Source organism: Brassica napus, chromosome A5 (assembly GCF_020379485.1).
Source record: "Brassica napus cultivar Da-Ae chromosome A5, Da-Ae, whole genome shotgun sequence".
Classification (NCBI taxonomy): domain Eukaryota; kingdom Viridiplantae; phylum Streptophyta; class Magnoliopsida; order Brassicales; family Brassicaceae; genus Brassica; species Brassica napus.
The window spans coordinates 9,311,501-9,327,874 of record NC_063438.1 but is presented as its reverse complement, the minus strand read 5'-3'; the positions used below and the strand labels follow the sequence as shown (position 1 = coordinate 9,327,874).

Here is a 16,374-nt window from a genome sequence, read left to right as displayed (position 1 = left end):
GTAGTCTTTGTCGGTGAGGTAGATTGGGACCATGAGGATTTGGGGGACTGAAAGGAGCAATGATGATGCATCCAGGGGCGAATCTAGAGTTTTTTCCAGTTGGTGCATTATTGATATAAAATTGAAAATGACAAAAACTGAGACTCGAACTTAAGATATTATGGGTGCACACAATGATTTTTTACCATCTTAACCGATGATTTTGTTAATAAAATTCTGAATATTAATAATATTATGGGTGCATGGGACCCCATAGTTACTAACCTGGCTACGCCTCTGGATGCATCCTACACGGTGAGGAGGCGCTGGACAAAAGATGTTCGAGGATTGAATTTTGTTGTTTCTAGAAAAATCTTAAATTTAAAGATCAATATAAGTTGAATTAAAAGGCTTAGTTATTGTGATTCTTAAAATTCACACTAAGTATTTAGAGTGTTTGTTTATAATATATTAAGGAAGAAAGAATTTAGGACACAAAACTCTTTAGAACAATAACTATGTAATCAGAAATGCGATGACAGTAATTAACTGTATTATTGAATATCGGGTCGCAAGATCACAAGTATGAACAAAATTAAAACTAATCTTAAGAGAAACGAATAAGACAAGGTCGGTGTGTTTTATTGAGAAAACTCAATGTCTGAATGTATGTATCTGGTGTGTGTGTGTGTGTGTCTGCCGATATCACCATTCTTCTTTTTATATTTGTTGTTGTTTACCCTCTACATCTCCTCCAACTTCTTCATTGCGATCCCATATATTTGACATACATTTAGATATTTTTCTCCTTAAAACGTGTGGATATATCTCTATTATTAAAAGAGAAGTACCAATATAAATTGCCCCTTAGTTTTCAAAGTTATTTACATTTTAATGCCACCGAAGTAATAAATATACCTCCTTTTAGTATTTTTGTCTTTTATAGTTTAATTAATGCATTTTCTTAAAATAATAAAGTATAACAAATTATGTTTATTTATTAAAAAATATTTCTTATAATCTGGGCAAACAATAAATTATACTTAGTCAATGTCAAAAATGTAATAAAATTTTATTATTACGGGGTGGTTATTTTTTATTTTGGTATATTAACTATGTCTAAAAAACATAAAAGTGTTATAAAAATACATAATATAAACCACAAAATTTTAAATAATATATTGAATTATTTAATCGTATTAATTAAATATAAAAATAGATAACCATTTTATTTTACATTAAAATTTTGATTCATAAAAAATATATTTGCACGAACACACGAGTTATATTTTAAAAATAGGGTTGTAACAGTTGACGGATCAAAAATAAAATAAAATGATTGTATTTAGAAATATATTAAATAATTATTTAATATATATATATATATATATATATATATAATTTTAAAAACATATATTACCATTTATACAGATAAACATATATTATTAAAGAGAAGTACCAATATAAATTACCCCTTAGTTTTCAAAGTTAGTTACATTTTAATGTCACTGAACTAATAAATTTACCTATCTTTTAGTATTCTTGTCTTTTATAGTTTAATTAATGCATTTTCCTAAAATAAAGTATAACAAATTATGTTTATTTATTAAAAAATGTTTCCTATAATCTGGGTAAACAATAAATTATACTTAGTCAATATCAAAAATGTAACAAGATTTTATTATTACGGGGTGGTTATTTTTTATTTTGGTATATTAACTACGTCTAAAAAACATAAAGGTGTTATAAAAATACATAATATAAACCACAAAATTTTAAATAATATATTGAATTATTTAATCGTATAAATCAAATATAAAAATAGATAACCATTTTATTTTACATTAAAATTTTGATTCATAAAAAATATATTTGCACAAACACACGAGTTATATTTTAAAAATAGGGTTGTAACAGTTGACGGATCAAAAAATAAAATAAAATTATTCATTATAAATTCTAAAATGATTGTGTTTAAAAATATTAAATAATTATTTAATATATATATATATATATAAATTTTAAAACATATATTACCATTTATATAAGATAAATATTTTTTTTTGCAAACCAAAAATGAATATCTGCGCGGGTCAAGCTCTAGTTATACTTACATCTGCATACTATCCTATTTTCGTGTAAATATGAATATATATATATATATATAGAGAGAGAGAGAGAGAGAGAGAGAGAGAGAGAGAGAGATTGTGTATTACATTTCTATTCTAGTTTCTAAATAAAATAGAACACACAAAGTTGTATCTCGTTTGAAAATAAAATATAACTACAGCATATGTATGTGTTATAGATTTAAAATCGAGTTTCTGTAATATTGTATAAAATCTAAATATATGTTTGTTTTGAAAGTTTCAAATCATATTATGTGTATAAAATATATGTCTTAAATATGTTAATATAAAGTTTTATCACTTTTTGAATGAAAACAATTAAAAGTTGAAAGGACCGGGAAACAAATTTGTAAAAAAAACTTGTCCATCGTGAGTGTGAGAGAGAAGAGTAATATGTCAATTATTATACAATACAAAGAATATATCATGGCATATAGCTTGATATGATCATTTGGTGAATTAAAGTTTTTTTTTTTATACAACCAATTTCCCAAATATTTTGTTGGTTAACTTTTTTTGGTCAACTCAAATTTCCCATATTTATATTGAGAAAAATTCTTGATTTTTAGTTTAAGATATTCTAAAAGGAAAGTTCCTATTTAATAATTATATATATTTACTTTTAAATAATTATATATATATATTTAATTAGCATATGGCACAAACTAATTTATATTGTCATGTGATCATATATTTATCAATTTTGGAAACCAAAATAGAATAATTTTTTTTTCTTTATCACAAAAAATCTCTATAATATTATTTGAGAAGTCACTTTTCTAGGTGTCGCGCTCACGTTAACTCTTACGGTTGTTGATTACTATGATACCCCTAATAAAATAAAAAAGTCCATTTAATTCTTTACTTTTTAAAATTTTCCAAAAACAATATAAATAAAAAGGAAACATTTATAAATTTTTTAAAATAATTTAAAAATAAAAATATATGTATATATAATATGATTTCATAAAAAAAGGAAAGTTCACAAAATAGTAATATTCCATTTAAAAATATCTTTAAGTAACAAAAATATACTTTTGAAGTAATAAAATACTTTTTTAATCTACATCTTCTTAGATGAAATATGTATTTGTAGATAATGCGATTTCATTAAAAAAAAAGTTCACACAAATGATCTTGGTATTAGAAAAGAAATATTTTTCTTTTAAAACATAATTTTACACAATACAAATATATACTTTCAAAGTAATTGAATTTTTTATATATATCTATATATTTTCTTAGATGATTACACAAAATAGTTAAGTAACATAAACGTATATAGGTTTAATTGACAAAAAAATAAATTTTTATTATTATTATTGAAATGTTTATTTATGTTTTTTCATATATTTAGTTTACTATAATATCTTACAATTACGGGAAAATAAATAAATTTTATTTTACTTATATAATATAATTTATAAAATACAATCACATTTTTACTGCATATTTTAAGAGATATTGAAAAAACTAAAAATAAATTTTAGTAATAAACATATTAACAAATGAACATATTAGCAACTAATCCAACTTATATCTAAAATCATAGATGTAACTAAAATAAGAATGTATAATTTATTAGCAACTAACCCAACTTATATATAAAATCATAGATGTAACTACAATAAGAATGTATAATTTATTTATTTTGTTTATATAATAATAATTTATTTATTTTGTTTATATAATAATAGTTTATTTATTTTATAAATTTAAATTATATGATGACTTAAACCTATTAACAAATGATAAATAAAATACTAACTCACTGTTACAATTTAGATCTTTTGTAAAATTTATATATATGCATGAGACTTTAGAATATTATCATTATATTAATTTATGTTATTTGAAATCAGACATTTTAGTTTATTTTTTATTTTATTTTAATCACAATATATCTTAAATTATACATAATCTTAATAAAATATACTTATGTATTTAAGACAACAACCAACCTAAATGTAAATAAGAAAATTAATCAAAAATTAATATATTTACAAAAATAATTATTATAGTTGAATTCAAATAATATGTCCAAATGACAACTAAATTGACTATAAAAACAACAAAATCAATTAGATAAATATTTAATTAAAGTAATATGATATAATTAATATAAATTATACATAAAAATTATAAATTAATTTGAAATTAAAAATAAATATCAATTAATTATCATATTATATTTATTTTATAAATATTTATGTCCGTGCATGAGCACGGGAAAATCACCTAGTATATCTAATATAATCAGTCCAACCAATCATGGGCTGGTTAACAGTGCTGGCTTCACATATGAGGCGGTTAGTGCGACCGCTCTAGGACCACTCCAATTTCAAATTTTTTTGTTTGATTTTTTTTGTTAACATGTAAACGTTATATAATACTATGTTTAAATTTAGATGACCATAATATAAAATTATGATAATGCAAAATTTTTGTAAAAATAAATAAAAGCAAATACAAACAGTTATTTAATAATAATTTAAAAATATTTTCTTCAAAATATATATTTTTAAGAAAATATAGCTTTAAAAAATAATTTTGCAGCCCAAGGGCCCCTAGTTGCAACCAGCCGGCCCTGCTGGTTAATTTCATCATGCAGCTTTTTATAAGATATTTACGTTTGTTCATATCATGAATAATTAATTACAGCCAATATTCTAATATATATATAGTTGGAAAACAACCTAGGTCTAACGCGAGTCCTCCCCCCCCCCCCCCCCCCCCCCCCCCCCCCCCTCCCATGGAATCACTGCAGCAGAACGATCGTCAAACCATCACTACAGGATCGTCAAACTCAGACCCTGTCCCAGATGATGTCATTGTCGAGATACTCTCTAGATTACCAACGAGAGAAAAAAGAGATTTAGTTGGATAAAAACTTATTTGGGGTATGATCCGGTTGAGAAACAAGTCAAGGTATTGAGAATAACATGGGAATGTGAAGTATACCATGCAATCTCTGACGAGCATCAAGTTCTGACATTAGAAACTGATAAAATGTCATGCAGAACGATTGAATGTGGTACACCTCATTCTCCTAGTTCTGGTGGTGTATGCATCAGTGGTGTTTTGTACTACAAAGCTGCTGATCAATTATTTTCCAAAGTTTCTATGATTGTATGCTTTGACGTTAGATCTGAGAAGTACAACTTTGTTAGAGTTAGAGAAAGTTCCATTGGAGCAGTGGATACTACAACAACTCTGATAAACTATAAAGGTAAATTGGCTTCACTTATGATGGAAAGGTCTTATAGCTTTTGGAGCAGTATAAGTTTTGACATGTGGGTTCTACAAGACCCCGAAAAACAAGAATGGTCGAAGCATACTTACAAGTTTCCCATCTTGAGTAATGAAGTTAGAGAGGACACGTTATACTGTGTTAGAGTGTCTGGTACAAATGAAATTGTGTTATTTCCCAAATATGTATCCGACCCTTTTTATATTTTTTACTACAATCTCCAGAAGAAAACTAGCAGAAGAGTTGAAATCCAAGGAATTCGAGGGAAAAAGGTTTATACTTTTCTCGACCATATAGAGGACGCGAAGCTTACGTAAGTGTTTGGATTGTCTCATCATAAGGACTGTAATAGAGCCATGATCTTTCTACATGTTTTCTTTTCTTTTTGATATTCCTTATCTTCGGTTTGTCTTTGATGTGTTATTTATCTATCCTCTTGTTCAATGTGTTTCATGCACTCTGGAGCTAGAAATTGTAATGTTACAAGAAAGATGCGTACTTGGTAATATTTTAAAAAGTAATTCATCTGGATATGTATACATATATTCTGCTCAATATACACACAAACAGCTCCGGCCGGCTGCCTTACGGGGGCAGTAAGTGTAACCGCCTCTGGACCGGTTCAACATGTTTTAAAAATGGAGTTAAATTTGAAGTAGATTGGAAATTTTTTTAATCTAAACTCTATTATGAAATAAAAATTGAATGTGTAGGAGATGCTATTATAAACAATTTCGCAGATGTGTAAAGGGTATTTTCTGTATGAATACGTTACAAACAACTGGTATGGCTATGTTTGGTCGGCCTGATTCATGTGAGATCTAAGAATACATCATTGATTGTGATCTTGGTTTGCTACAACAGAGTATATGAAAAATGTTTCCTACAGTTAATATATTTTTTCTTATACAGATTGTATAGTTACAACAGCCTTTGAACATGCATGATACATATATGTAGTACTTCTGAATCGTCAAATGTATAAACCTTTCTGATGATGATATTTGTATCAAATATGGAAAAATCTTGGGATCTTGTGAAATGATCTTTTACAGAGAATGTGTCAGTGGTTGGCTACAAGATGCTAATTGACGTCCCTGAATGGCTCGCTCCCTACGGTATGTTCTCTGAGAAGCTTAGCATATCCCGCAATGAATCTGCAGAGATTTCAAACACAAAGGTCAATCATTTACATATTTTTTGGACAATAGTCATTGAGTCTTTTTTTTTTTTTTGTGAACTTACCCCGCAAGAAGGATGGCTAGAGATGTAAACCTGAAAACGTGCTGATAACACTTGTATTTTGATTTCTTATTTTCATGTCATAACCAGGAGGAATATATTTGGGGCTCACGTATCCGTACTGCGGACGAAGAAGAAGGACAAACCCAAGCAAGAAACCAGCAAGAAATCCTCCACAATGAGCAGAGTTGTCCACACGTGGTAAGAATCCAACACTTAGGTTCAGTGCAATGATCAAGATCAATGTCATAAGTGCGGTACACTGCAAAAGTCATTAAGATCAGCCTTCAATAATGTACCATAAACCGAGCCGGTCATGAGATATTGGAGGAGGGGAGGGATTTTAAACAATTTAGTAAGGACTTTAGTAAAAAGAAATTATAACAATTTGGGGATCGGTGTTTATATATAAGTAAAAAACTTTGTGGACCAAATGGTAATGTTTCACTTGATTATGTTCATGACTGGCTTTAACCAATAAGGTTGAAGATGATAAACTTTCACCTTATTTTCATAGATTGTCCAGTTTGTGATCAGCTCTGAGAGCATTGCACCTAGTAACCCGAACAAGGCGCCAGATGCTCCTACTGATACCCTTTCTCCTCTTGAATCTGTCAAGCAAGACATAAGGCTTCCACCAAGACCGGAAAGAACATACAACGCTCCGATTCTCACTGTAGATAATAGCAAGTTCAAGTTCGTGACAACCTAAAAACATAGATATAGGGGTTTTAGAGATTCTTACAGAATCCGAATTCTTGTTCAAGACGCATTCCGATACAGAGGAGGCTGATCATGTTAGCCAGAAGGTGAAGGAGTCCACCGTGAAGCCATATGCAAGAGATGAGGCGCCATCTCTCACCTTCCTCCACAAGTCTCCTCTCAAGAGCTCCAAGCCTTTTCAGCCTAGTTCAACAACAAATGATGCCATCCATCATGTATATAAGGATATAACCAAGTTGTAACAATTCTTGTCCTTACGTGGGAATAGAAGGACCGAGAAGCATATTCTCCTTGATAGGTTGAAACGAAAGCCTTCCAAGGACATCAAACAAGAGACACTCATCTGATCTCGCGGGACAATCGTTCACATACATTGTAATGGTGAATGTGACGAAGTTTGCTGCGAAGATGAGAGGCACGAGCCATGCATACCATGGCACGGGAATGGGAGGGCGAAACGGAGGTCGAGCTGGTGGTGGTAATGGTGGTAATCCGTTTTCGATGTCTGATGGGTTCGGCGGTCTCTTCCCCATTTCTGGAAAAGAGTATGACGCGCGTTTTCTCGTTGGCCTTGTGGTTGAGGTTTGAGGATGAGAATGGAGTTCAGGAAAATCCGGGAGAATGTGAAGCTGCGAGAGAGATTCGGAAAAACTTGTGGCCCAAGTAAGGGTTTTGACTTTTTAATTACACTAGGCAGTTATGTTCGGTAAAATGGTTTGGTCTTAACCAAAAGATTCCAATAACAACCAGCTTGGAGAAGAATAATTAACCAAACCGAGTCAACTAAATTTTTTTTAAGTACCGCAGAAATTAATATATAAATTGACATGGAAATTTAATTTATGTTATGTAAACTGAAATAATATTTTTTTAAAAATCATATAACAAAAGAAAACCTAATTTCTGGCCTATTTTCTAACCGATTTTAAAAAACACTTTTAGTGTCATCTTTCTCGGTAATCCCTGTGATTTGGACCATGTCTTTAAACTCACTGCGCGTAGTTTTTGGAGCTGAATCGTCGTAACAGACCTTTACATATAGTAATTAATAAATTTATTTGTAAAAGTCATTTTGTCTTTGCTTCATCTTCTATTAATATCACACAAAATATTCAGCAGCTTCACACACATACAAAGTAGCTCTCATTCAAAGAGCTTTCTTCTCGGATCAAAATCTTGAAATCTTAATAAACCAGCTTCTCTCATCTCTCTCTCAATCTCTGAAAAGTTGAAAGGTACCACCCCTTCTTGATTCCTTATAGATCTTTGTGTGACATCCAGATTTGTTTTACCTTCTTGAATGTCTCTGTTGATCCAGTTTTATTTTGATCGAGATCATTTCTTCAGTTTTAGTATTGGTCGGTGTAGTTTAAGACAATTGATGAATTGATCTCTGATCTTGAAGCATTTTATCTAATATCCAAGATTTGCTTTAATTAACAATGTATGAGGAAACAAATACTATCTCTTACTTATGTGTTATAATTTTATTGATGTTTATAGGCGAAAAAATGGAAGAATTTTTGTTACATGGAAGGTTACACGCTACAATCTATGAAATCGATGCTCTCCATGCTACTCAAGGAGGCAGATCAGGTTTCTTAGGAAAGGTATTGTCTCAATTTATAAGACTTTTTTTTTTGAATGAATGTAAAACTTTATTCAATCAAAACTGTACTACATTGAATATAAGACTTTTTCCACAATAAAAGAACCTAAAACGAGTTGGATAACTTAATCAATGGTGTAGAATCTATATGAATGTTAATGAATGAAAGAAATCTTAAATCGGTAGTTAGAGGAATAACTAATCCATTTATCTCAAACTAGTTTTAAGTTGGAAGATCATGATAAGTCCAAATTTAAGATGTCTACAAACACTCCATGCAATTTGTGAGTTCTAGATTCACGAAATTTTCCTTTAATTTCTGTTTTAAATATTTTCAGATGCTAGCAAATGTAGAAGAAAAGATTGGTGTTGGCAAAGGAGAAACTCAGCTATACGCTACAATCGATCTAGAGAAAGCTAGAGTTGGAAGAACAAGAAAGATAACAAACGAACCAAAAAGCCCAAAATGGCATGAGTCATTTCATATCTACTGTGGTCACATGGCTAAACATGTTATCTTCACTGTCAAGGACGATAATCCCATCGGTGCAACGTTGATAGGAAGAGGTTATGTCCCCGTTGAGGATATTCTACATGGAGAGGAAGTTGATAGATGGGTTGAGATTCTAGACACTGAGAAGAAACCCATTGAAGGAGGATCAAAGATCCATGTGAAGCTTCAGTACTTTGGTGTTGAAAAAGATAAAAACTGGAACCGTGGTATCAAAAGTGCAAAGTTTCCTGGAGTTCCTTACACTTTCTTCTCTCAGAGAAAGGGATGCAAAGTTTCTTTGTACCAAGATGCTCACATTCCTGGAAACTTCGTCCCCAAGATTCCTCTAGCTGGAGGGAAACACTACGAGGCAGGCCGATGTTGGGAGGATATCTTTGATGCTATTACTAATGCAAAGCATTTGATTTACATCACTGGCTGGTCTGTTTACACTGAGATCTCTCTGGTGAGAGACTCGAGGAGGCCTAAAGAAGGAGGAGATGTGACTATTGGTGAGATACTCAAGAAGAAGGCAAGTGAAGGTGTTAAAGTGATCTTGCTTGTGTGGGACGATAGAACATCTGTTGATCTGCTGAAACAAGATGGACTTATGGCTACTCATGATGAAGAAACTGCAAACTTCTTCAGAGGAACCGACGTGAACTGTGTTCTGTGCCCTCGTAATCCTGATGATGGTGGAAGCATTGTTCAAAACTTGCAAGTCTCAACTATGTTCACTCATCACCAAAAGATTGTTGTGGTGGACAGCGAAATGCCTGGAACAGCAAGAACAAAATCAAGAAGGATTGTGAGTTTCGTTGGTGGTCTTGATCTTTGCGATGGAAGGTACGACACGCCGTTTCACTCCTTGTTCAGGACGTTGGATACTGCGCATCACGATGATTTCCATCAGCCGAACTTCACTGGCGCGGCGATAACCAAAGGCGGTCCTAGAGAGCCGTGGCATGATATTCACTGCCGTCTTGAAGGACCTATTGCTTGGGATGTCTTGTATAACTTTGAGCAGAGGTGGAGTAGACAAGGTGGTAAAGACATTCTTGTTAAGATAAGAGACCTCGATGACATCATCGTCCCTCCTTCTCCTGTTCTCTTCTCGGAAGATCATGACTCGTGGAACGTTCAGCTGTTTAGATCAATAGATGGTGGTGCAGCAGCTGCGTTTCCTGAGTCCCCTGAAGCTGCAGCGGAAGCAGGTCTTGTGAGCGGTAAAGATAATATAATTGATAGGAGTATTCAAGATGCATACATTCACGCGATTCGACGAGCTAAAGACTTCATCTATATCGAAAACCAGTACTTCCTTGGAAGCTCCTTTGCTTGGAGTGCAGATGGAATCAAACCTGAGGAGATCAATGCTCTTCATTTGATTCCAAAGGAGCTATCTCTGAAGATTGTTAGCAAGATCAAAGCTGGAGAGAAGTTTAAGGTTTATGCTGTTGTTCCAATGTGGCCTGAAGGGCTACCTGAGAGTGGTTCAGTCCAAGCTATACTAGATTGGCAGAGAAGGACAATGGAGATGATGTACAAAGATGTGATCAAGGCACTCAGAGATAAGGGACTTGAGGGAGAGGATCCAAGAGATTATCTAACATTCTTCTGTCTCGGTAACCGAGAGACCAAGAAAGATGGAGAGTATGTGCCTTCAGAGAAACCTGAACCGGACTCAGACTATATGCGAGCACAAGAAGCACGTCGCTTCATGATCTATGTTCACACTAAAATGATGATCGGTTAGTGTTTTTAACTCTTACAAGAACTTATCATTTTTTTTGGTAAATCCCTTAGATAACAAACAAAAAATTATGACAAAAATGGCATAAGGAAAACTCAACTTACTATTAACTAAAAGCTAAAATGATTAAATTACTCCAAATCCTAAATCCTAATCATTAAAACCGAACCCAAATATATGTTATTTGTATATTTGGAATAATAATATATCTTAGTGCTATATCTCTAATTTTCCCGATATAAACAAGATGCTTTTTTTTTGAAACACAAACAAGATGCTTTAACTTCTCATTTTGCAGTGGATGATGAGTACATTATCATTGGATCCGCGAATATCAACCAGAGATCAATGGATGGTGCAAGAGACTCAGAGATAGCAATGGGAGGCTATCAACCATACCATCTCTCAATAAGACAACCAGCTCGAGGTCATATCCATGGATTCCGAATGTCATTATGGTATGAACATTTAGGAATGCTGGATGAAACTTTTCTCGATCCATCGAGCCAAGAATGTGTCCAGAAAGTTAACCGTATTGCTGATAAGTATTGGGATCTTTACGCAAGTGAGTCACTCGAACATGATCTCCCTGGTCATCTACTTCGCTACCCGATTGGTATTGCTAGTCAAGGAGACATCACTGAGCTACCTGGATGTGAATGCTTCCCCGACACAAAAGCTCGTATCCTCGGGACTAAATCTGATTACCTGCCTCCAATTCTTACAACCTAAGGTTATGCCAGTATCTATTGGTAACAAATAACTATCTCTCCTCTTTTCTTCTGCTGCAATAGCTTTTGTAATAAAACAGTTAGCTTCATTGTCTTTAGTTACTAATAAGTTCTAATATTGTTGGTATTGTGTTTCACCGCTATGCTTTTGATTTTCGTTCGCGCACTAAGGTTTTTGGAGAGAATGTAGTCTTGTGCCTTAATTATTTTATTGCTATTTTTTATGAACTTATCTATGATGTCTTTTAGTTTTCCGGACTATTATTTTATTGTAATCATTGTTTATGTTTAGTGTTTGATTAAATTTGTTAAAATCATAAAAAAAATAGTTAGTTCACTTTTACGTTTATACAAACCATGCATGGTCTTAGTAGTTGGTTTTGGATGTTGTGAGGAGTTGGATCAGTTCAGTTCCGCACAATTGGTACTAGTCTACAAAAGCTGGTTTAAAATCTTTAGAGACTGTAAATTCATCATAGTCTACAAATGCAACCCCCCCCCCCCCCCCCCCCCCCCCCTCCCCCAGAAAAAAACATGTTTAATGGATTCAGTCGTTTCTGGTAGGATTTGATACTATTATGAATTAGTCGTGGATAAATGTGAATATAATTGAAGAAAGAATGAAATAAAGGTGTGCGGCTGATTTTATTTAGGACATCCAAGTCAATCAGCCCATGTGACAATCTCTTTCGTTCTTTACGTTCTCTAAAAGCTATGAAGACTTCTAACTTCTGGTGATCTCTCTCTCTCTCAAGTTTCTATACTTAATGTCCAAAAGACAAGTTGCCGTACGATAACGATAGATACTAAAATCTTATCTCTTGATAAATCTATTTATAAATTATTATACATATATAATTATCGAATTCACAAATGTTTCACTACGATCACAAGGATTTTTTAGATATAAATTAAATGAGTTCCAACATCTGGACCACAAATGGCTTCACTGAAAGTTATGTAGAACACGGAAACAAGTACGAAAGCACAAGAATGAAGAGAAGTTGGTCTAGTCTTTTCTTATCACTACCAAGAAGTTTCGAAAGAATACACGTTGACTAGTACTCTTTAAACGCGGCAAAATTATGTTTTGAAATAAGACACGTGGCAACAGCCTGTGCCAGGTCCTGCTTTGGTTAGTGATAGAGAGATGGAATCAAAACTGAGTGGAAGAGATTCATTGAACTCTTTAGAATCTTTCTCCATCAATATAATGTTTTTGTCTTCCTATATTTCTCTTCAACCTATTTTCCCTTGATTTTTAGTTATTTTGAAGTTGCTTGTGTTAAACGTACTAAATGTATCTACTGACTAAAGAAAACATATAACAGAACCATATATTAGTAATGATCCAAAAGACAAAAACGTGATTCCTCTATATTTATATTCAAAAACTTAAAATAATAGTTTGCAAAATGTCAAAATAGTTAAAAGACCCATATAGTTTTCGGTTATGTTTTTAATGTTTGTAGCTCTATAAATAAATTATCATAGAACACAATTTTGTTCTCAAATTATTAAAACGGTTAGTGTTTCAAAATATATATTGTTTAATCCGCTAGTTTCATTGGCTAAACATAGTTAATTTTCTATCTAAATTTGTTCGACAATCAATTATTAACATTTTCAATACATCGTAGTACGGCTAAGCAAAATATCAGAATCCGAAGAACCAAACTAAATTCAATATGAAAATTTATACTAAACCGAACTAAAGAGGGTAAATTGCTCTAGCAGATCCAAAAATTTAGTATCCAAAATCGGAACTAAACTGAACTCAAACCAATTCTAATCCGAACCAAAATATTTAGAATATCCAAAATTACCATCAAGATTATTCTAAATTTTCAGATCTTTTATATTAAAAAAATATGTAAAATAATTAAAATTATTCTGAATTTTCCAAAGTACATAAAATAAATAAATATCAAAATAACCAAAAATATTCAAAATACCGGACCAAACCAATTATAATTTTGATTTTAAATATTTGGTTATACATTATTCAAATTTATATACTGATTTCTTATATAATTTAAACAGATATCTTAACCCCAATTGAATCCTAACCGAAATTTATTAATTTTCAATTGAAACTTCAATCTTTAGTCCTGAAAATTTAAAAACCTAATAAAAACCAAAATTTATTAATTTTTAAATGGAACTTCAATTTCTAGTCCTGGAAATCCGAAACCCGAACAGAATCCAAACTCCTACCACTACGTCGAAGAGTAAACTTACTTTTTGTAAACAGTAGCCTAAGCCATTTACTCAAAGAAGCATTTTCATTTTAGTTAACATAAATATAAACATAACCTAACATATATCCAGTTTGGATTCCCTTTAACATAGATATTAGATAGTTAGCTACCCGGAAATTGTTCTATAACATTATGTAACAAATAAATTTCCCTTTTCAATAATGTATATACTTTTTTTTTGTCAGCAATAATGTATATACTCATTAAAAGATATCAAACTGATGATGAGAAACAAAAATTATTAACTAACTAAAGTAAGCAACGTGAATAAAGTTTTAATTTTATACAAAAATTCGTTGCACTAAAAGATCCGATATTTATTATGTTAAAGAAAAAAGATTTTAACAATTATGTGGACATAGTTTAATTAACCCCCTCCCAAAAAATGTAACAGTAAATAAGTTTAATCATTTTATAATATATTTTTACCTTATAAATGAATACATGCAGTGAATCTTGTTATAAACCTGTGACTACTAAAACCAAACACCAATCTCTCACACTCTTTCAACTTTTCCAACAGCACACAAAGAAACTCCAAATTTTTGACCAGAAAAAAAAAAAATTATATTTGTGATTTTTTGTCAGAACTTTTTCCCATTAATTTATTTCAGACCCAAGAGAAGAGATCTCTCACCGTTCAATATCAAGCAGTACTTTTTGCGTGACGTTGTTGGTACGACCAATCTCTCTGCAACACACACATGCTCTCGTTTTAAACTCATTCATTGATCAACAACCTCTCTACACTACCTCTTCTCAGAAGAAAGATAAAGTTAAAAAGTGAAAATTAAACTTCATCTCTCTCTATTGTCTTTTTCATCAGAATCTTGAGCACACATACATATGGCTTGTATGCTGAGCTGCTCTCACGGAGTCGTAATCGCTACCGCCATGGTTTTCTCAAGCACTGCTCTGTTTCTGGCGATTTCCCGCCAATTCTCTACCAACCAAACCTCAGATCTCCATGATCAACAGATCCTCCGTTCATGTCTTTCTTCAGGTCCCTTTTGTCTTCTCCGATCATCTTCCGGGTAGAATTATTTTTCTGAACTTGTTTTGTTGATGCAGTGGAAAAAAAGAAACAGAGGAAGAAGGTGAAATTTGCAGAGGATGTGAAGGAGCCGAAAGGGAACGGTGAAGAGTATCGCAAGAGAGAGCATCTCCGGAGAATCGTACCGGAACCGGTGATTAAACCGGAGAAGACCGGTTCGGTTTGTAGAAACGACATGCCTGCTAATAGGATGGCTCTGTACAATGGGATTCTTAGAGACAGAGATCATAGACTTCAGTGCTCCTATTGACTTCTTTTTTTTTTTTACTTCTTAGTCAAGAAAAATGCTGAAAATATTATAAAAAAATAGTTTTCTTTTAATTTCGGGAGAAACATGTCTGTAAGGCAGCAATTATTGTAGTAGCTCACTTTTTCCTATTAGCGTTTCTCTGTGTATTGTATGTAATTTTCTTCTAAAAACCAGTGTAAATGATTGATGTAAACGATTGATATCAAAAATAGAGCTTTTTACTTTTTACCCCTCTTTTGGTTTATAAATAACTCCATGCTACGCATTGGTCTATTTTACTATCTTTAAAAAAATTTAATCATGTTATAGTTTTTAGTCAAAATAAATTAATTTTGGCCAAATATTCTATGAATCTGAATAACAGTGTCTCAAATTTCAGGGTTGTAAAGAGGAGTGGGAAGAGGTAAAACAATAATTTATTATATTAAAACTGAAGTCATGACTTATTTCATGTGTGATATTTTAAAATGGACCATCCATTAATTTTTTTAAATTAAATGAATTTGTACTCTTTAAGCCACATATTAATTGCATTAGAAATCTCTTTATATTCACCAAAAGAATCAAGGTCGTTACATATGCAACTAACTTTTAAAATTTAACCATCAATATAATTGATTATAAATAGATATCTAATATTTATTTTACTAAAGACTAATATTACACAAAAACAATATAAACTCATAATATGTAGCGGACATATTGATTATACACTACAATAAGCATTTTCAAGATTATGTCTTTCACTCATGGGTACGTGACAACTAAATATAATCTTAAAATATTGATTAACATCATTTGGTTAAATACCAAAATAACTAGGTTGATGTTTTGAATTTATTAGACCTATACAAACTGTGCGTTCGTGGTGAAGTAACCTTTATTTCATTACTTTGATCT

At 31.8% G+C, this 16,374-nt stretch overlaps 2 protein-coding genes and 1 pseudogene across 3 annotated transcripts; 2 read left to right on the top strand and 1 right to left on the bottom strand.

Moving 5' to 3' along the window:
- Positions 1-6,160: 6,160 nt before the first annotated feature.
- Positions 6,161-7,890, bottom strand: LOC125609498 (annotated as a pseudogene).
- A 521-nt stretch (positions 7,891-8,411) lies between these two features.
- LOC125609497 (phospholipase D alpha 2-like) lies at positions 8,412-12,230 on the top strand. Of its 2 annotated transcripts, XM_048780975.1 has the most exons (4): positions 8,412-8,558; positions 8,827-8,933; positions 9,271-11,176; positions 11,477-12,230. In XM_048780975.1, the coding sequence occupies exons 2-4, from the start codon at positions 8,835-8,837 to the stop codon at positions 11,908-11,910; spliced, it is 2,439 nt and encodes an 812-aa protein (XP_048636932.1). In that variant the 5' UTR covers positions 8,412-8,558; positions 8,827-8,834; the 3' UTR covers positions 11,911-12,230. The 2 variants fall into 2 exon arrangements, with proteins under 2 accessions (XP_048636932.1, XP_048636931.1); XM_048780974.1 differs by lacking the exon at positions 8,412-8,558 and having other exon boundaries at positions 8,766-8,933.
- A 2,401-nt stretch (positions 12,231-14,631) lies between these two features.
- On the top strand, positions 14,632-15,702 carry LOC125609496. The gene is made up of 3 exons (XM_048780973.1): positions 14,632-14,846; positions 14,997-15,173; positions 15,242-15,702. The coding sequence occupies exons 2-3, from the start codon at positions 15,017-15,019 to the stop codon at positions 15,472-15,474; spliced, it is 390 nt and encodes a 129-aa protein (XP_048636930.1). The 5' UTR covers positions 14,632-14,846; positions 14,997-15,016; the 3' UTR covers positions 15,475-15,702.
- The last annotated feature ends 672 nt before the right edge of the window (positions 15,703-16,374 follow it).